This window comes from Cryptomeria japonica, chromosome 4, assembly GCF_030272615.1.
Source record: "Cryptomeria japonica chromosome 4, Sugi_1.0, whole genome shotgun sequence".
Classification (NCBI taxonomy): domain Eukaryota; kingdom Viridiplantae; phylum Streptophyta; class Pinopsida; order Cupressales; family Cupressaceae; genus Cryptomeria; species Cryptomeria japonica.
Window position 1 is genome coordinate 352,984,701 of NC_081408.1, and position 21,847 is coordinate 353,006,547.

The following is a 21,847-nucleotide window of genomic DNA, read 5'->3' on the forward strand; positions in this document are numbered from 1 at the left end:
TCAATGATTGGCGGGCCTAAATCAATAAGGGTGTGAGGAATACACATTTTGACCATATGCCTCCAAAGATCTAGATGTTTGAGTATAAAAATTTTAAATGATAGATCTTTTAGACATTCATTGTTCATTTAACACAATTCTTTAATTATCAATGTGTATAGCTCAACATTTCTAATTGCCTGATTAATTTCAACACACACATTTACGAGTTTCATAATAAAAATAACTTATATTGAAGTATTTCTTTATCTATGTGAATGCCCTCTAAAGGTCATGATTTGCTAAGTAAATATTCAATTGATCATATTGTTCTTCTAATTGGACTAAACCATTATCACATACATTAGTTGTATTAATAGATTTTAATTTTGGTTCACCAATGTCAAGCACATTACTAGAATGTAAAGGGATCCTTGAAATTTCATTCTTATATGCTGTTTGAACCACCTTATTATGTAATGTTTTATTAGGCATTGTGGTTGCCCTTGGTGGATATGTTGAAGTGGATGGTTGGTGATATGAATGGGATAACGAAAATGGTAAAAGTTGTGGATATAGAGTGGGTGGGATGAAGAGGAAGGTATGTTGAAGATGGTATTATATATGATAGGTATTGTGGTTGTTGTGAGCATTTATTTTTCCATTCTTTGTAGTATGGAGATTGTTTCCATTCACCATACCCACTAGATGGAGAAGCATTTTGTAAAGAAACATATTGTCTTTCTAATCCAATAGAATTATAAGACATTTTAAATCGTCAAACATACATGGATCTTTCCCATTGGATGTATGAAGTTGCCCGTGAGTTACAAAGAAGGCTTGCTCACTTCCACCTTTGTTTTGTTGAGGCTCACTTATAACTTGTATCTCCTTCACCATGCCTTCATTTTCTTGAACAACTTGGCATGTACACTTATCTTCTTCTCCATAGCAATTAGAACAACAAATGGTCAAATCTTCGTCTATTGGCTCTTTTTCAAAAATCCATTATCCCTCAAAAAATTTACTAATTATGTATTCTTGTTTGGCTATAGGAATGATACTTGTAAATGCATGTGACAATGATAATGGGAGACCAAAATTCTCTAAGTTGCATTCATTAGGTAGAGGGGATATAAAAACATCACCTTCTGTTAGCGTGATTTCCCCACCAACTTCTTCTTTGGTTTTAAAATTTGAAAGCTAGGGTCTGGGGGTGGCAACCCCTAGCAGGGTCTCTGGGCAACGCCCCCACCGCCAAGAACATTTTTGTTCTTTTGCAACCTCTAGATTCTTCATTTTTGAAGCATTTTTCTCTCAAAATTGATATGTTTGAAACTTTGAACTACCTTGAAAATGCAACATTTTAAAGTTTTTTTCTATTGTTTCTTCAATATTATTTGTTTCTTATTAGTTGACTCCAAGTTCGATCCATAGGTTCCCTACTGGGCTATATGATTATAATTGTATGGAACCCTTCACTATATTTTCTCAGGGACCCCACCCCTATTATAGATATATAGGGCTTGCTCACCTAGTTTATTCATCAGTCAACCGATCAATATTCTGACAATCAATAGTTCTGCCTAAAGAAATTGAGAGGCATTCTGTCCTACCTTTAATTATTGATTCATTGTTGGTGGTCTCCTATATATAGGTTCCCACACCACCCTCCGAATCTCTCTATTGCTCCACCCCTTGACCCTACCCTTGCCCTTCACCAACTGCAACGAGGAGGATCGCCAACTGCAACCTTACGGCCAATCTTGGTTAAACTCTATTTTGGACTGAATGGAAACAATGGATGCATTGGGGCACTATAATTCAGCCTGGCCCAAATTATTGCTGATGAGAACGGGATAGCTGGTCCCTAGATACTTAAGAATCCAGGAAGCTCTGTTCAATAAGTAGTGTGGATATATAAATTGTTTTACCTTCGAAGATCTACCTACAAAATCTAACAATGCAAATTAGGATTACTCACCTAGGCAAGGTTGACAATTGCTTGAGATTTCTTCCTAACACATTGGTCCTAACTTAACTCACCAACCTAACAGGCCTTTAGCACCTTTCCCCAACTATGGCACCAAAATGATAGGCCAAAACTAGGGTTGTAATGAAAAAATATTTAATATTTAATAACTAAGTTCAGTTTTCCTTAAGTGTTAATCTAGGGGCATAAACTTGCGAAAGGTGTTGTGGCTATATGCACAAGGGCTACAGGTAGTGAGGTGTGTGGGGATGAAAATGCAGCTACAAAATTTTCATTAAAACTACTACAGTTATGTTTCTGAAATTTGAAAAGTGTCTGCTATAGGAACAGTCGAGTGACTACTTTAATTCACTCAGAATGCTATCAAACAGAACTTTCACTCAGAAAAGGAAATACAAAGATGATTTTGGAATTCTCAAGTAATAACTAAAATAGACATTTTATATAGCACTCACAATCAAATCACTTTAATCCACAAATCATGCATGTAATGAAATAAAATAATAATCACATAAAATCAGAGAAACGGGACTCGCCCGGACTCGCCCAGACTCGGTGAGTCCGAGTACGAGTCATGCTCGGCGAGTCCTAGGGACTCGGACTCGGACTCGTCCGAGTCTGGGGAATAAACTTGCCAGACTCGCTGAGTTGGCGAGTTTGGCTCAAAATCGCCAGACTCGGCTATTGGCAGGGTTAATAAAATGACAAAAAAAAAACATTTTAAAAAGTTTTTTTTTAAAAGTAATAAGTTTTTTTGGAAGGGTCAGGAGCGAAATTTGACATTTTGGTCTCTCCGTCAGGATTATTTTATGGAATATAACATTTAAGTATAAGAAAGAAATGTCACTTATACTTTAAGTTATATTCCATATATACTGTCAGGATGTTTGAGAGTGGTTTCGGGCCTCCAGGAGTTATATTGCAAAACCTAGTTTTTGGAGGATTCTTTAGTTTTCCAGACTTAGTCAAATTTCAGGATCAGGACATTCTAGACTTTATCACTCACCAACTTGACCTAGCTCGGACCTTCAAGAATGATACTCACTCACCAAGCAAGACCCAATTAGCAACAAGAGCAAAACCAGGCCCTAAGGAAGACTCTCAAAGAAACCCTAATTCAGACTTGTAATAAGTTTTTTTGGCCTCGCGGGGCGCTGCCCCTCGACCTCGCCCTGTATCACGACAGGGAGCGCGCAAGGGGCGTTGCCCCTTGACTCCGCAAGGGGCGATGCCCCTTGACCCCACCTTGGGGGCGCTGCCCCCAAACCCCCGTCGAAAAATATGGGGGGAAATTGCGTCGATAGAAGTAGAGAAAATTTAACCTCCGAATCTGACATTGATTGGATCGACCAGGTAGATATAGAGATTGAGACTATAGCCATGGTAGAGGAGGAGCGGAGAGCACGAGCACAGACAGGAGATTCAGAGGCAAATAGTGACACGGATGTTCCTGATGTTGATGAGCATGGCATGGTGTCACGGGGAGCGGCTATGGCAGTCGAATCATCCAGGACCTACCTTAGACGCCTTCGCAAGGGGCCAGGGCCGGAGGGTGCAGGCTCCTCTGAGCCATAGACTTGTAGTTGTATTTACCTTTGGTATTTGTATGAAACATTTGATGATGATCATATGATGACATGGATTTTTTATTCCATGAGTTTTGTAATATTGTATACATTTGACAATATTTATATATCTATGTTTGTTATTTTCTTCAGCTACAATTTGCATTTGTGATTGATGTATACTTGTGTATGTAATCAAATGAGCTGAGTTTGATGATGTTATTGTGTCTTTAAGGTGTATTCAATAAAGGGTGTCTGAAACAAGTTTTAAATATTTAAAAATCTCTAAATTTCTTGAGTTTTTCACTATCCCGAGTCCAGCCGAGTCTGGAGCCGAGTCTGACGCCGAGTCCCGAGTCCGAGTCCGAGTCCGAGTCGGCCTTGCCGAGCCCGAGCTGAGTCCGAGTCCCGTTTCTTTGCATAAAATACTTAAAAAACACACAAAGGTATCACTAGGCTTCCTAAGGAGTGGGTCCTTCCTCTTGGTCGGCAAGGTGATTAAAATGCTGCTACAAAATACTTATATCATGAACTGTAGATCTTTATTTCAAAACAAAAATTAAAATCTTCAATTCCTATGCTATTACATATGCTCTTTTTCGCTGCGGCTACATTTCTGTGTTGTCTTCTATTACACACAACTCTCCTTCTCATGCCATTTTCTGTTCTATATAATGAATATGGCGTGTAACAATATTTCCCATTCTCATGCCCATTTGCTATTATTTCATGATTTAAAACTCACAAATTATATGTGACTGTTTTATTTGTTGAAATCAATTAATAAGGGATTTGTTATGATTGACTTCCATTCCCACATTATTAGTTACAACAATAATTGTTTTTGGCTTGCAGTTATTACCATTCCAAAGCATCACAACAACAAAAGAATATATTTTTTGGATCACGGCTGTCCCATATGAATAGAAAATAAATCATTATTTGTTGCAACAATACAACTACCATCCAGCTGAAGTAAATAATGAATAGATGAAATTGGATTTCAAATGTAATGTCGAGTGATAGGAAATCTGCGTTCTCCACTTCCAAAAGCATGCTGCAGGATTTATTTTCTCAACATATTGGAAGCAAATATTAGTATTACAATCTAATATTTATTATTCACATATTTTATTTAAAAACTAAAATAAATATTACTTATTTGTATTGAGTCATATACAAAAAAAGGTGGTAAAATAGTATGATAATTTATGGAAATGAAATATGAGAATGGGTATGAAGGCATATGAAGAAGGCTAAAATATGGAATAAAATGGAATGCGAATAGCTCTCATCACAAGTGCTGAGGGTAGTAGTGGACACCAACCAAACCCATTTATGTGACCTTTAGAAACCATGAAAACATATGCAAAGGGCCCTTTAAACAAGAATAAATCTCTTCTCCAATTTGTTTCACTTGTGGATAAAAAAAAAGAAAAAAGAAGGAAGGAGTAGGGTGTGGAATTGTCATGTCTGCAAGACAGGTTTTAGAGGCAGCTACAGAAGGCTACAATCTCATTTTTTGGGTGTTACAAGCCATGGAGTTAAAGTTTTTCTAGCACTAAAAGAAAATGAGAAGATGTAGTGCCATAGATTGCACATGGAGTTGGAAATGGGGGCTCAAGGTGTGACAATGCTGGTACCTTCTTCTGCAAGTGCACAATCATCTATGCCTATGTCATCCACGATTGGTACTAGTCAAGTTGGCACAAGAGGAAAGAGGAAGACAAGTGGTGGCGAGAAGCCAGGGTTAGTTGAAGCTATGTTTGATGTGCAAGCACAAGATGCTATTGTAAATTTCCGGATATATATATTTTTTTTTGTTTTTAAGTGCAATAAGAATTACCAACCAACACATAACCCGTTAAGGTTAGAAAACATAATCTCAAAGCTTGCTGAAAATGCAACCCTTCCACTTTTTGATCACTAAGTGCCCAATGTGGGAAGGTGAGAGCATACGGTGATAAGGGGTTCGTTAGCTCACAAATCTGCTGGAATTGATAAAGGAAATACAATTTTGGGTGGCAAGCCAGCCCCTTCTGCTTATCCAGTGGGAAAGCAAGGAACTTGGCGGTGAAACAACCAATAGAACAATACTGCAGACACAAATCACTCTACCGCAATATTTCAGCGGGAGGACTGAATTACAAATTACTCAACTCAACAACTTATGCAGCGGGAGGACCATTACAACCAACATCACTCGATCGCTTATGCAGCGGGAGGACTGAATTACAATTTATCAGATGTAGGCGGCAAGCCAGCCTCTTCCACTTTTCAACGGGATAAGAGATTACAATCCAGAATGGGTTAGTAGTACTACTACTTAACTTTACAATAAAAAGGGAAGTGAGAGTAGAAGAATAATGCTGAACATAAGAGATAATGATCATGAAACTCTTTCAACATAAAAAATAGTAGGCTGAAAATGCATAACCAACAACCCATAAACCCACTAAATTACTCATATCTCTCTCAAATCTCACTCAATTCACCCCAAATCACTCCCAAACCAACACTAGACCAGGAACAATTAAGACAAACCAGAAGGAAGCTACCAAAACACCCCAAATTACTTTGCACGCATCCAAATTCACCCTCTAAAACCCACACCTAGCTAGATATTTTTGATTTGCATTATTAAATTCAATACTCAGTGAAAAGTGCCACAAACTTACAATATGAATCGCCAACAGCAAGAAGGATGATTGAACCAGTACCCAGAACGACCAGTCACTCAGGCAGAGAGGTGCTATAAAAAACGTGCTTCAGCCGCAGGGAAACCAACAACTCCAGAAATCACTCCAAACTCCAAAAACACTGAAATATGCAATGAAAGTATCATAGATTACAACACGCAACTAGGTACTATATCTCAAGTACGAAACTGGAAAACACTAGGGAGCCGCACTCCGAAGCTTCAAAGTTTAGACGCCAATCCGGCAGCATAACGATGGAAATTTTCAAGATCGCAAAATGAGAGCCCAAGGCTCATATTTATAACTTCACGCCTCCCCAAATGCAAATGCAAATGGCGCCGAAACTCCATTCAAATTCACTTCATTTCGCCTTATGTCTCCCACCAACATGGCAACCACTTACCTTTCCTAGGCAAGTTCGAACTTTGCCTTAGGTGGCGTCTTTTTGCAATATTAAATATTAAACAAAAAGATGTTTAATCCTCCTAAATTGCCACCAACAAATTCGCCCTTTGACTTAGGAAATAACACATGAATATCAATTAATTATTTTTCCCTAAGTCATCCTCAACAATTAATCAGTAACTGCGAACATTTAAATATTAAACCTTTGACAAGGAAATACTATTTAATTAAATTACTTATGACTCCCATACTGATCATTAACAAAAACTAGGATGAAGCGGAGTAAAGAAGACCAAAGAACTGCTACAGGACCTGGACCCTGTCCACTGCCAAAAATAGAAATACTCCATACTGCCACTTACTAAAAATAGTAAGTCATGAATTACTGCTCCAAAAAGCATGATCTTCACACCCAATGACAGAGCATGGAAAGCTCAGTAGGGCAACATCATCCAAACAACCAACCCCTAACTTACTAAAAATAGTAAGTTCTTGCCTCACCAACGTTTGAAACCCTAATTCTTCATTCCACATAACCTACGGGTCTCAGGAATAGGCCAATGGATCACTGAAAGCACATCATCGAGAAGGGGACATTACAGCTATAGAGCCTTCTATTGCCAAATTTTATTTTGTTCATGCCATCCCATTTCATGTGGCTCATTCCTCGTACTTCAAACAAATGATTAGAGATGTAGCCTGTCATGCCCAAAATTTAGGGCAAAAACGGAACGATTTTTTTTTTTTAAATACTAATTAATTAACAAGTTCGCTCATACAACAAGCGTTATTGAAATTTCCATAATTATATTCGAGCTAATTCTGAAACGAACCAAGCATCGATAATCTGTTTAATTCTAATTGCGGAAAAACTAACTGGTTTAATTTTATATCCACGGGATACCTAGCCATTAAGTTTATTAAATCAATCACGCTAAAGAAATAGGAGAGGAAAATTAATTCAATCTCCAATATGACTATATAGTCTAAACAACCATATTTAAATTTCTATTAATTATTTACTCCAAATTATAACCAGAATTATATATATATATATATATATTTATATATATATATATATATATATATTTATATATATATATATATATATTTATATATATATATATATATATATATTTATAATTAAATACTTACTCGAAAATATACCAGAGTTATATATATATATAGATATATATATATATATATTTACATATATTTATATATTTTAATTCTTTTTCAAATAATGTCAATAACTTTCCAAAATAATATCAATCTTTTTCCAACCCTATTTAGGGTTCTATTTTTTTATTTATATATTAACAACTCTAAATTATCATAACATTTTTATTTCATTTACCCTAGCCCTACCCGGGCCAGGGTTTTATCCTCTTTATTTTTTTTTATTAACACTAAAATCTTTCCATAGGGCCGAACAACGGCGGCCATTTTTCTTTTTTTTTTATGCAGGGTTTTGAAGAAGGCGAAGGGGAAGGGCCGCGGGCGCCACTGTGTGAACGCACAGTGGCGGCGCAGCACCACTGTGTGTCCACACAGTGGGCGCCGCTTGCGGCTCGCACCACTGTGTGTCCACACAGTGGCGGCCGCGGCCGTCCACTGTGTGTCCACACAGTGGGAGCCGAAACGGCTCGCACTGTGTGCGGACCCCACTGTGTGTGCACACAGTGGATGCCGCGCGGCCCGCACTGTGTGTACACACAGTGGGGTCCGCGTGGATCCCATAATTCCCTTTTTTTTTAATTTAGTTTTTTTTTTAAAATTATATTATATATAAATATATTTATATTTATATAAATTTATATATATACAAGTTTAAAGGGTGAATATATATAAAATTATATATATATTTTTTTAATAAGATTTACATACAAAATTTTAAACAAGATAACAAAGGGAAAGCATTATGTAAATCAAAATTTCATGTGCACAAATAAATGTTTATGTATATATATATATATATTCATATAAATAATTGATTTATAACTTAGGCTCTATTATTTATTTATTTTAATTGCTGATAAAAGAAATTGAAGTAGATCTTTTGCTAAACTTTTATTCTAACACATTTTTTTCTTAAAATACATCATACTATTCTGAAATAAAACACATTCATTGATTTTTCCACTAATAAAACAATTACTTAAAACACCCTTATTCTTTTAAATACTTAGGATCTTTCAGCAAAATAACTCATACTTTCCAACAAGTAGAATATAGATAAAATTTATTTGAAAACTAATTTTTTTTCCATAATACAAAAGAAGCTTTTACATGCAACTCAAGGAGGCTTTTCTTTTTTTGAAACAAAAAAACAGAAGTAGAAATAAAACAAGCTTTTTTACAACTCTAAGATATTCTGCAAATTTTACAGGATGTTTCTTTGTTTAGCTACAACAATAAACCTCAAGTCTATTTTCAAGAATTACAACTTGCCTCTCATTTCTATGAATGAGGGCATACTTCTGAATCAAATTAAAACAAATATTTGCAAATGAATTTGAGTATCTTCAACAATAATCTTCTGTATCTTTTCATGGTTCCTATTCTCTTCTCCTGACTTTCCTGCATAATAGAAACACAATATGACCACGGAGTGCTCACCTCCCAGCCTAGGCTAACTGGTAGCCACCCCCGAGCTCGGAGAACCAATTCCTAGACGGGTAACAAACAGGCAAACACATAGAAGGCAAATACATACAGATTTTCAGACACACTCCCAACTTGGCTTCACAGCACCACACTTTGGTGATGATCTTTTCAAAGGGTGGTAGTGGACCAATACCCTGAGGAGAACTGCAAGTATGAAATAAACAAGAAGCCACCTCATGGCACAATAATTATATCAAGAATCTTAACCCCTTAATCCTTATGCCCCCCAAAGGCATTCTAGCCTTATTTCCCTCCTTATGACCCCCATTGCACAAACAGGCCATGCAGCAAGGGTCACACAAAGATCCCTTGTGATCGCTCTCAAAAGAGAGTCTCTCACTCGATGGTTGTCACTGCTACCACCCACAAGATCCTCTTCTCTCCCAAGAGTAAGAGGTCTTGAGAAAACTCCCAAAACACAAACCAATCATAATGCAAAAATACCCAATGAATTTCAAAAAAAACATTCAAGAACACAGATTTCTTACACCAACATACTTCCAGACATAAGCAAGAAGAAGACATTATAATGAATAATTGAAACCAACCTTAATCTGCCCAAAGGTGTTATGATATTTGAGGAAGAGCTGCCCAATCCACGAATCTTTTTCCTTCTACCCTTAGTCAATTTTTCTATTCCATCCTATTATTTTCTTTTCAAAATTTCTCGTCTCCAAAAATGGAGAGTGGGTGATTACCCTCCAAATCTCAAAAATCTTGCTTGAGAAGCTCATTCTCTGAGTTCTCACAAGTTTCTAAAAACCAAAAAGGAAAGAAAAGCAGAATGCAAAAAGACTCTCCTTCCAAAAGGAAAAATCTTAATTAGATTTAAACTTCTAATTTTCAATTTTCGCACAACTCAAAAAAGCCAATTTTTAAAGCGTTAAAAAGATCATTAAAAAATAGAAACTTGCCTAAAATTACCCCTAACCCCTAGGTATACCTTATGGGCTTTAGGAAACCCTATTAAACTACCCCTAGGTGTTCATTTAACCCATTTTAAACCCCTCTGAAGTTTATTTTCGGGTCAAACATATGTTGACCACCCCAAATATTATATTCCCAAAGTATTTATGACAACACATTATTTTATTTAAGAAGAACTATAATTAAACACTTTCCCACCAAGAGGCCAAATAAAACATTTAAATTTAAATCCACACGTGTCAAGTGACACAAATAAAACACTTTTACAAAATAAAACATGAAATTGTCTTTTGTGGTTTTACACGTTAAATTTAAGTAACACTTAACACTCATGCAGCATATACTGTTACGAATAAAATACAACACGAACGGGGTGTTGTCTCTCCAAATAGACAACCCCTGGCTTACGAACATACATAAGTCTAGGTTTGGTTCTCCGTAATTTTCCATGGTCACATGGTAAATTTCTTGCACATCTCAATTTACACATTAGTACTTTCAAATATCCACATATAATATAATTCAAAGGAATAACAATACACATCATCCCTTGCATGCAATTTTCATCTGCACAAATTATATACATCTTTTATCAAGCAAATTCACATAAGCAATTTCATCCCAATTCACATAAACTTAACCATACATCATAGTTCAATATCCAGAGTAAAGTACTGCAAATTCAATAACGACATCTATCATTGCAATATCATCCTATCTAACAATCATGTAGTGTTCTATCTCATAAAGCATATAAGTAAATCATCAAATCATAGCAATGTTATCCAAATCCTGAAATCATATAAGTTTTAAGTCTCAAAAAGCATCAAAATAAAGTATCCATAATAGTCTAAAAATAAAATTCCACTGAATGTCAGACTGAGTCGAGGTGAGGCCTCACATAGCCTCTATTGGTTTCTCAATAATACCCCTTGGAGATCATAAGCTACGCACTACGCTCCTAGACAAAGAGTATTCCAAGTATAATGTGCTAATTGAGGATATGAGTTAAACTTGGATGAGGACAGGTTGCTCTATTGTGATGAATGGGTGCACTGATATTAGATATCAACCAATCATCAATATCATAGTCACATGCCCTGCTAGTTCTTTTTTTTCTCAAAGCCATGGATTGTTTAAGGAAGTGTAAGGATACAAATGTTTACCATTTTGCGAGATGCCATAGAAGAGGTTGGACCCTCAAATGTTGTATAGGTGATCACTGATTCAACATGTGTGTGCAAATCAACTGGTTTGATGGTGGAGGGTGTTTACAAGCACATCTTTTGGACCCTACACTGTGTTCATGCATTGAACAATACATTGAAAGACATAGGGGAAATAGATTGGGTGAAGCAAGTGGTGGTAGAAGATAGAGATATTCAAATGTTCATTTGCAACCACCACACCTCAATTGCTCTCTTCAAGACATTTTCAAAGGAGTTCCTCAAACTTGTTGAGACAAGGTATGCCACTTACTTTATCTTGTTAGAGAGGATGCTTGAGGTGCATGAACCTCTACAATTGATGATGGTGAATTCAGAATGGACTAGATGGCCTAATTAAAAAGAAGATCTAAATGTAATTTCTACACTTCAACATAAAAGTAACCTCATAATTTTATGTCAATGAATTAAATAAGTTATTAGTATTAATATTAATAATAAAAAAATATAATTATGTGTATTAATTTTTAAAATTAATAATATATATTAATATATATTCTTTGTTGATTATTAATATTAACATTATAATTTTATTATATTATTAGTTTATTATATATGAATTTTATAGATTGTATAAATCTTATAGATATTATTATATTAAAATATTTATATATTTTTAATTTTTATATGTTTCTGTATGGATAAACCCAGAGCCACAAAATAAATTTTGGTCGAATCTACAAACCAAACCCAAATTTGTACCAGGACCAGAACTTAGATTTGTGATTAGAATAATTCCTTTTCCCTCACAAATGTCATTTTTGAAATAATAATAACATTTCATGCACAATGGCCCCTTTAATTAGGCATCCAATTTAACATGCTGAAAATTTCAAAAGAGATAACCATTCAAATAATCTAACCGTTGCAAAAATAGCCGCCAACATGAGCATAGAAAGATGGATATTTTTTTTTTTATAAATTCAAACAAGAAAATGAATAACGATAACTGAAAGATTAAGTACATTGAACTAAAAATTAAGCATACATGTAATATTTAAGAACTAATTAACTTGCATGAAATGAAAGAGAGATAGGGTTTAGAGAGTACTTTTCAACTGATGCTAAATTCTGAACTTCAAACTCTGTCATGATACTGGTGGGGAGGGAAAGTATCATTAGGGCGCTTTTCTGCCCAACCACGAACTATCTAGTCCCCCGTGCCATATCCTTTTGGACTGGCCCGACCCTTCGCAGGGAGGTAAAGGAATACCAGAACTCAATGCCATCTGAGACTTGGTGTTAGGACCTACACACTTAGTCGGTCATACACTAAGGGTAACTCCCTACTAGTATGATGCTCTGACTAAGGGTGTATTTGGTCCTAAAGATCAGACTAGTGCATGCATTACGCAGCACCACCATGGCCAAGGTTTACACTGTAAGCACGAGTCTTCGCGCTATCAATGATCTCACCCTTCTCGGCAAAAGTCTGGGTTAAGGAGTTCAGCTGAACTCGAAAGTAAATCTAAGGACCATCTTGGGTTTAGCGTTCAATAGTTATAGTATGGGTATTTCCAATGTTAAAAACCATTTCTACCTCACACAACTACTATGTTTTCAACAGGTTTCAACTGAACTCCTGGCTTGGTACAAGTCTGCATCGCTATGCTGGAACATGTCTATCGGTGCATGCTAAGATATGCGTACATGGACACGTGAGTACAATTACCTTTGCATATACGTCAAATATTACCAGTTATAACTTCACTAGTACATACTTGCCGGTATATGCCCAAGTACTTGTACTTATGTGCACGTGTACCCGCCCTTCACATGCACAGTGAGTAATCACGATGTTTAAGGTTTACAACTTATTTTTTATTTAGGATAGACTTCACAATAGCCTTAACCTTTGTTTCACAATGACATAAATTTCATGAAGGCAGAGATTCTGAGGATAAGATTTATTTCAGTCTATAGTTCAGCTGAGGAATACATGTAAATCTAACACATAGACCTGCAGTTTACTATACACAATTATATCTAATTTAGAGATATATGTACTCGCGTAAAGGTGTATAATATATCTATAACATACACCTGTTGATTATAAACTTTATGGTTTTTTGGTTTTAGTTTGACCAATGGAGCCTTTCTGCACCTCCATACTGGTTATGTTCTTATGATTTTTAGATTTCAGTTAGCTGAATGGTGTGAGTAAACATAACTTCCAGGCCTGTACATCATTACTCAGATATACCTATATTTATAGATATAATACATTTATATATTCATTCATACAAGTAGACCTTAATCATCCTGGTCTAATAACAGTGTGACCTTGTTGTTTATAAACTTTATGGTTTTCTGGTTTTAGTTTGACCGAATGGAGCCTTTCTGCACTATAATAATTTTCCTAACCTTTCATAACATATACATTCCAAAGTTATATCTATACACACAAATATATATATATACACATAACCATGTATACATATATATATTTATGAGTATATATATATATATTTTCCATAACTGTGCAGGTATGAGGACCAGTGCATAATTTCATAACCATTCTAATTGTACCAAGAACAGAAAGTAAATCTGGTTTAATACAAAAATAAGCTGATATAATACGTATTTTGTCATTTAATGACTGCATAAGGGTTTACCCTTCAAGTAAATCTGGTTTAATATAGAAATAAGCAGATTTAATACGTAGTTTGTCATTTAAAGACTTCATAAGGGTTTACCCCTCTCATTCATTCTTTTCCTCTCTTTTTTTTAAGAACCTAGAATGAGAAATGGAAGAAGAACTATCAGATTCGTAGGGTATCTAGACTACATGACCGGAAAGAAGCAAAATCCATCAGAGGTTGCACTCTAACGCACTTCACACTCAAAGCCCTTGAAACTTGGTAATGGCTGAGCACACAATCACGGAATTGCAGAGCAAACCCTCTTTCTTTTCCGTCTCGAAGAAGAACAAATAAAACCTGCCCCCTTCTCTTCCAAGGATGGTTTAAGTATATACTAACACGTGACTCTTCCTTTGTTCGCCCTAAAACCAGGCGGAAATTTGAAACTGCCCAAGGAGTCACGTTCATCCCGTGCTCCATTCACGCCTTCAGCATTTCTTCCTTCCAGCAGAAGCTTCCTGTGGAAAAAATATCTTTCCATCCTTTCCCAAAGAAATGAATGCATAAAAATATCTATTTGGTGCTTCTTCCCTCCTAATAAGCTCGATAAAATTATATCAAGGTTGAGAAATAAATCTTTTTAATCTCCTTTATATTTATTTATTAAAACCTCCTTCATGCCCGATAAAATCACAAGGAAAGGTGGAGCGATGAAAAAGGATTTATTAAAACTTATTTCCCCCTCACATAACCTTCACTTGCATAATTGAGTTGCCAATTTAAGTTAGCAAAATATTAATTTATTTAATTACAATAATCCTTGTCATGCAACATATTAATAGATTTGAATATACTTATTTATATATATTTATATATATGTGACCCATACATCCTACGTATACCTGACTGCGGTAGTACGTATACGACTAGGTATACGTACTACCATACCCAGGTACTCGTTTAGGATATATTTGTAACGTATATATACACATACATAAATATATATACCTATACACTCAAAGAATATCAGTCCAGTCAACTTAATTAATAATTAATGAAATAATTTATTAATATTAATAATTAATAATAATTACAAGAAGCGACAACCTTAGGGTTATAAACCCTAAATTCTCTACATTGACCTACCAGGTTGCCTAGCGCACTGGCTAACAAGGTCTGACAAGATCAACATAGGTTTACCTGGCTTAGGTTAGGGTTTTTCTCAAACGGCATTAAGTTCTTCCTTCCTTTCACCTCCTGACCTGATGATACTTTCCCTCCTTTTGTGGAGGACGACGATCTTCTGCACACACTTGGCGCACGGAAATCGGTTAGATCCAATCTTGTCTAGTTCTGGCAATTAATAATTCATGATAAAAGTGAAACATGATATCCTATTGCTAACTGAAATTCATCAATTTACTATATCAAAGTACATCAAACTGCATAGAAAACATAATTATCATTATTCACATATTGCATAATCATTTGAAAAAATCCATCATTTAAAGCATAAAACCAAGCACATTATACATCATACAAGTATATCAAAATGCACTAGGGTTAACATGTATCAGGACGTAAATACTGCACAAAATAAACTAGGGCACAAGTGGGATGTAACATCCAACTCTTAAAAAATTTCATTATCTTTCTATCGAGCTATTACATTAAATAGTCTTTATTATTTCTCAACATTAGACAATATTAGTGAAATATTAATTAATTATTTAAGAACTCACCCAAAGTGTGGAAAGCACTGAAACTGAATCAGAATCAAACTTTGGTCACACTAGAATGATACTGAAGATGTAGGATGATGATCGAAGCCAACCAGGTGACTTACTAAAATTAGATGTGCTTTCCAATAAGTTTGGAGAACACCCCAGGAGACCAAAAGCACTTTTGAATGTATCATAACAACCCATAATGCCAACTGAGCTTAGTGCCACAAATAAAAACCTAAAATTACTGAACTTGAATCCTCCAAGAAGTTTGGAGTCCTCAACACCCTTAGTGCTTATGGGAAAGCTCAGAAACTGGCCAAAATTTCATGAAACAATATTGCTAAAAATGGGTACATTACAAGATACAGTGGTAGGAATTATATATGGAACCAACTAGTATGGTCTGAACTCTGAGTTAATGTCAGAAAAAGGAAGCAATTTATGCTTTAAATATTCTCTTTTGGAATTCTTCCTCGAATGATCTGATATTTGTGATAAGTACTGGTTTGACCTCTTTTATCTTAGTGAAATCGCCATGTTATATATGTAAATTAAGACATCCTCCCCCTTGGCATTAACTGTACCCATGAAGCATATAGTGCAGCTTACTTAGGATCTGTGCTTTTGAGATTATCCATGGTTTGTTCGTAGCGGTGTGTAGAAAATTAGAAATAAAGAAATAAATTCTTAACTCACCTATATTTTTCTGACTTTATCAGATCCTTGATCCCCAAACTGCATTTAATGGGAATGATCAAAGCTATGGAGGAGGATTGTGCCACTTGGTAATAAAATTCTGATGCTATGCTAGGATATGTAATAACTATAAACAGATGTGCAGCTGTTTGGAACTTGGGGAGGAGATTTCAATTGGATTGTGAACATGAATTGAACAGGAAAGAGGCTCATACTTTCCATTTGCATGTCTTTGGTTATAGGACAATGCATCAGCAGTGTAAGAAACATATTTTTATAATTACCCCTGTTTTGTCTTTTATCATCAGGTTTGTAGTGGAGCTGATGTTGTGGGAATGAATGGATGAACTAAATGGAGTTTTTTCCATGGTGTACAAAAAGCAAAAGATCTATTTATTCTATGTGGACAGAGAACATGACCATAGTTGTGGTGCTTGCAACCCAAGTCTGATATCTTAGCATACAAGTGTATGTGGTGGCACTTGCCTTATTTAATACAAATGACAGGGTGTGAGGATTTGATGGATGATTTGGATTTGAATCATTTGAAACTTGAGGAAGCTGTGGTTACTTGGATTCTTAATAATAGCACATTCATAGTAGATCCTTAGGTAGTTGGCTGGTCTGTTCAGTTTACCCATTTTTAAAGAGGTGATAGTTGTGCCAAATTTACCTGCATCTGTAACCCTTGTAATAAATTCTCATAAAAAGCTTAGAGAAATTGTGGATTTATTTGGAAACACTGTATTTAGGAACTCCATCCAACCTCACAACTTTTAGCAAGTATTTTGCACTTATTTTGTTTGATATGCTTTTTGAACCTATCTTCCCACTTTTTGTAGTCAATCAAATACCATGATAGCATTTTGGCACAAATCTAGAGACTGATGCTCTACTTCTATTTTCCTTCCACCATAGATATTAGTATGTCCACAATTTTGAAATCTGTATTCTACATATAATTTTTTGTTTGAGACACTTTGAACATGATTTCTTTGCTGACTTTATAATATCTGTCCTTCCATGGACTTTTAGAATGTTGCTGGTAAAGTAAATCCAGTACTAATTTTTAGACTTTATTCTAATGATTAGATGTCTTGCAGAATTCACAATTCTATGATCTTAATCTCTTCTGTGCTGATTCTTCAGCTGGGTCAATCAACCCCCATGTTTTAGATGTGGATACGAAACTACTAGCATTGGTATGGGTAGTGCTACAGCTGAGGAGCTTCGATTTGGAGCGAATAGGGTTGAATTATACAGGTAAGATTAATGTTCTTTCTTTCTTTCACAGTCAATGCTTGATCCTGCTATCTGTCTCTTGATTTTAGTTTGCAATTAAAATGTTTTAAGCGATTTGTATGCAATGCTACACTAAAATTTGCACTTATATGATTTGAGGCCAGGAAAAATAGTTTCACTGAACACAAGCAAAGACCATAATGAACTATAAACTTTTATCTGTTCAAGTTTTCTTTTTACGATGTATAGAAAATCTGGTTTGATAAATTAATACTTTGTTGTATTTGACATGTTTGTTCATGGATGTGTAACTCTGTTTGGTTGTCTTAGATTCAATTCATGTTTTTGTGGGTGTGGATGTTATAAATACAATACTCCTTTTTTTTTTTCCGATCAAATTGGAACTAACGGTTTATTTATATGTGTCACTTACAATATTGATTCCCAAATTTTAAAATTTCTTACCTATTATAAAATGCCATTCTGCTGGAACTCTCTGGTGTTTGGAACACTCAATTATGCAGGATAAAGATCTCAGCATGCACAGAGTAAATGTAAGAACCTGATCTGATATACACTCTGCAATGATTGGCACACAAACTTCATTCACATTGCCATCACATTCTCCTTAGGAAAAGAACTTTCCAACTCAACTATCTAAAATGAAGGCAATGGTATTCTATATTGATGATTATCACGAACAATTTCTTTACAACAGTCCAAAAGCAAGCATGCATGAACTAAATCCTCAGGTTCATGAATGGTTCAGTCTGAAATGTTAGTCTTGGGCCTTTGCATTCTTATTGGTACTGAGCAAGAAAGGTCAAGGCCCCACAGATGTCTGCTCGACTTGTTCAATCAGCAAGACCTTCAAATGGGAAAGTATAATGGGTACATGGAAGGCTTTGATAAAATGCTTAAGAGAAACAATGTGTAATGGAATGCCATAGTTGTCATATTGAGCATCAGCATCTTGCATGGGTTGCATAATCATTGTCGGAGCCCAACAGGGTTGCCACAACCTCGTCGGAGCCTGTGTAATGTCCCTGCTAGTTAGAGATAAATTCCGTAAGGTCCCTACTAGTTAGAGATCACTTTCTTGCAAAATAGACTGTTAGAATGCAACAAAATATATATTACTAATCTAATTTGCAATTAAACTTCAATTACTTAATTAAAACTAATCTCAATTCTTAGGTAATAAAAAGGATATGAATGAAGTATTGGGATATGTCCTTAGACGGTTGTAATGCCCGCCTTCTTGGAACCCATCATGGTTCCAAGCCTTACCAGGAAATCGATGGATAATTCGATTCCTGTCTTGGATGTAACATCTTACATCCAAGCCTACCAGGGAAGATCATCATATATGATCAATTCCTTGCCTTGGATGATACATCCTATCATCCAAGTCTACCAGAGAGGACAGGCCAGATTCGTCTCTTCTTGGGTGAGCTTTTGACACCCAAACCTTAACATATATGCATATGAATACTCAGTATATACTGCCTACAAGGGATTATCATAATCCCTGAATTAGGCTAAGGGAACTTCCTCCCAATAGCCTCCACCATATAGCCACATTATTGTTATTCATATAACATTTTATATTTCATTATCATTTCTAATCAATAATTTATGCTTGCCTCTACATATTTCTTAATTACTATTATTGATCCTATATACATACAAATATCCTGCATACATACATATACATATTGCTACATATACATGAAATAATATTATTATAAAACTATAACTTTGTCAAAGAGACAAATCCATTATAAACATATATGTGTGTGTGTGGCACACACATCCACACACATATATTATTGTGGGGTAAAACTCAACTGCTTACCTTTCTCGTAGTCCGTTGGCGCAGCTTCTCTCGTTTTCCTTTCTTCCCCGTATTAATTAATTTGGGAGTATTATCATTGTCTAATTGTTGGTTGAAAATTTTGTACATTTGGGGAAATATACACAATTGTGGTTTCAACCACAGCACACGAGTAAAAACTCTCCTAATTAAGGGAAGGCTCCCCCTATCTAACTAAAACTGAAATAAAAATAGGATGGTACAACAGTTTTCTTTCTTCAAGAAAGACAATATCCTTTTCTCTTCACAGAAAAGGATAACGATTGAATATGAACAGCAGTAACTACTTTCAAGTGAAATGAGAGAAAAGAAATGAAGTTTCCTAAAAGCGCAAAGACTTCCGTCACTTCCTTCGGGACGGGACAGCAATATCAAGCTCAAAGACTTGACTATTGGAAGTCCTATCTACCCTTTGCTATACTAAATTTTACAATGAATAAAAGATAACAGCTCAAAGACTGGAATAATCTATTCTTTCAACACAAAGACAAGAACTAATGCAAGCTCAAAGACTTGCTGCTATTTCTTATCAAACAGTAAATTTTCCTCAAGAATAGACGCAAGCTCAAAGACTTGCTGCTCCTTCAAGAGAGTTTCTTATTTTAATTAATCTTCTCTACTTGCAGCTCAAAGACTTCAAATCAGATTGGACTAAGTTCCTTTAGAAACACTTGGCATAGAAGAAATAAAAGATTCAAACTCAAACATGTAGCTCAAAGACTCAAAACTTGAGTAATCCTTCTTTATTATTCTTTAAAAACTTTCAATCCACATACATAAGCTCAAAGACTTCTTGCTGTAAATTTGGCAGAGTTTTTTGCTTGCTTTCCAAAAGATGATAATTACAATAGAGTCCTCCAGTATTTATAGAAGAGGAGCCTTGAGAAAAAGGTGGGAGGATCTTAACTAACTTGAGAGATTCTCTCAACCACCAAGACTCATTCAATAACTAACTGAGACTTCATTAACTAACTAAGAGTTACTCCAACTAACTAAGACTTATTCCAACTACAATCCTAATCGGACACAACTTGTAGTTGCCTTACATGTAATTACAAAAGCACAAGTAATGTTTAACTTGCATTTTACACAAAATACTTTTACATGTAACTTGCCAAAACTAAATTACAACTAAAGCTTACAAAAAAGGGAAAATTCAACTAAGTGTTGAAAAACACTTAAGTTGCATTTTGTGAAGACACAAATCCTTGAAATTTCCGGATGCTCACTTGTAGTTCCTCGGGATTCGGTTCATGGGTGTTCTTGGCAACAACCATAGTCTTCACAATAGTGTCGTGACAGCGGAGGAGCGCAGAATTGTTTTTATCCAGGATAGACTGGATTTCATGCAGAAAGGCTTGGTGTTTCATCAATGATTGAATCGAAGTTGCCGAGAATTTTTCGCTCCTCCATTCATTATGAATCCTCATTTGTAAATCAGCAAGAACTTCTTCTTCTGGAATCAGCTCTCCATCCTGACTTACTATGTTGCAAGAGGCCCTTTCACAATGTGAGACAATATCTCGGTAAACTTCACCCCGGAATCTCCTTGCATCACCGATCTCCTCAACGAGGGATTTAAGAACAAGGGTCTTGTTTTCCAGGCGTTCTTCAAATTCCAAGTACATGTTCTTGGAAGAGATGATGGCATGCTGCTGCAAAATATTCAGCTGTTGTTGGGGCATGGTACGCCAGATTGTCAAACTTTTTTCAACACTTTCCAGATTCTTTTTGAAAGTGTTAGAAGTCTGATCCAGTTTCTCCTCAATGGTCTCTAGTTTAGACATTATTTGAAAAATGTCTTTTATTACTTGTACACATTGATCATGAAGTTGATCAACCCAGGAATCCAGTGCTTGTACCTTTTGAGCAGCCCTTTCCACTCCACGAATCGATTCTTGGGAACCAGAAGAACCTATGTTGTTACTCCCTTCAGCAGTAGGTTTTGTGATTTTATGAATGGCTGCCATAAGCTGTCAGTTTTCCTCTTCTAGCTTGTCTTTCTTCGCTAGAAGCTCATCACACCTTTGCACCAGTGAAGCAACAGGAAACTGAACATCATGTTTAATTACCTCATGCGTTTGCTTGCCCAACTCTATCCTCGTAACCTTATAATTAGTAGCTGACATTTCAAAAAGTGGCTTATCTACAATAGGTTCCATAATTTCAGCTACTTTCATCTTGTTGCTATCAACAGTTACCCTAGAGATAGTCTTAGCCTTCTTAGCAACTTTGGATCTGGACTGTTTGAGTTGCTGGTAAT

General features: G+C 35.6%; 1 protein-coding gene across 2 annotated transcripts in view; it reads left to right on the top strand.

Moving 5' to 3' along the window:
* Positions 1-21,847, top strand: part of LOC131063638 (peptide-N(4)-(N-acetyl-beta-glucosaminyl)asparagine amidase) — a 200,048-nt gene that overhangs the window by 63,959 nt on the left and 114,242 nt on the right. For both annotated transcript variants that reach the window (XM_057997528.2, XM_057997529.2), the window contains one exon: positions 17,616-17,729. In XM_057997528.2, the coding sequence (XP_057853511.1) occupies positions 17,616-17,729 (114 nt within the window). The remainder of the gene's footprint in view (positions 1-17,615; positions 17,730-21,847) is intronic.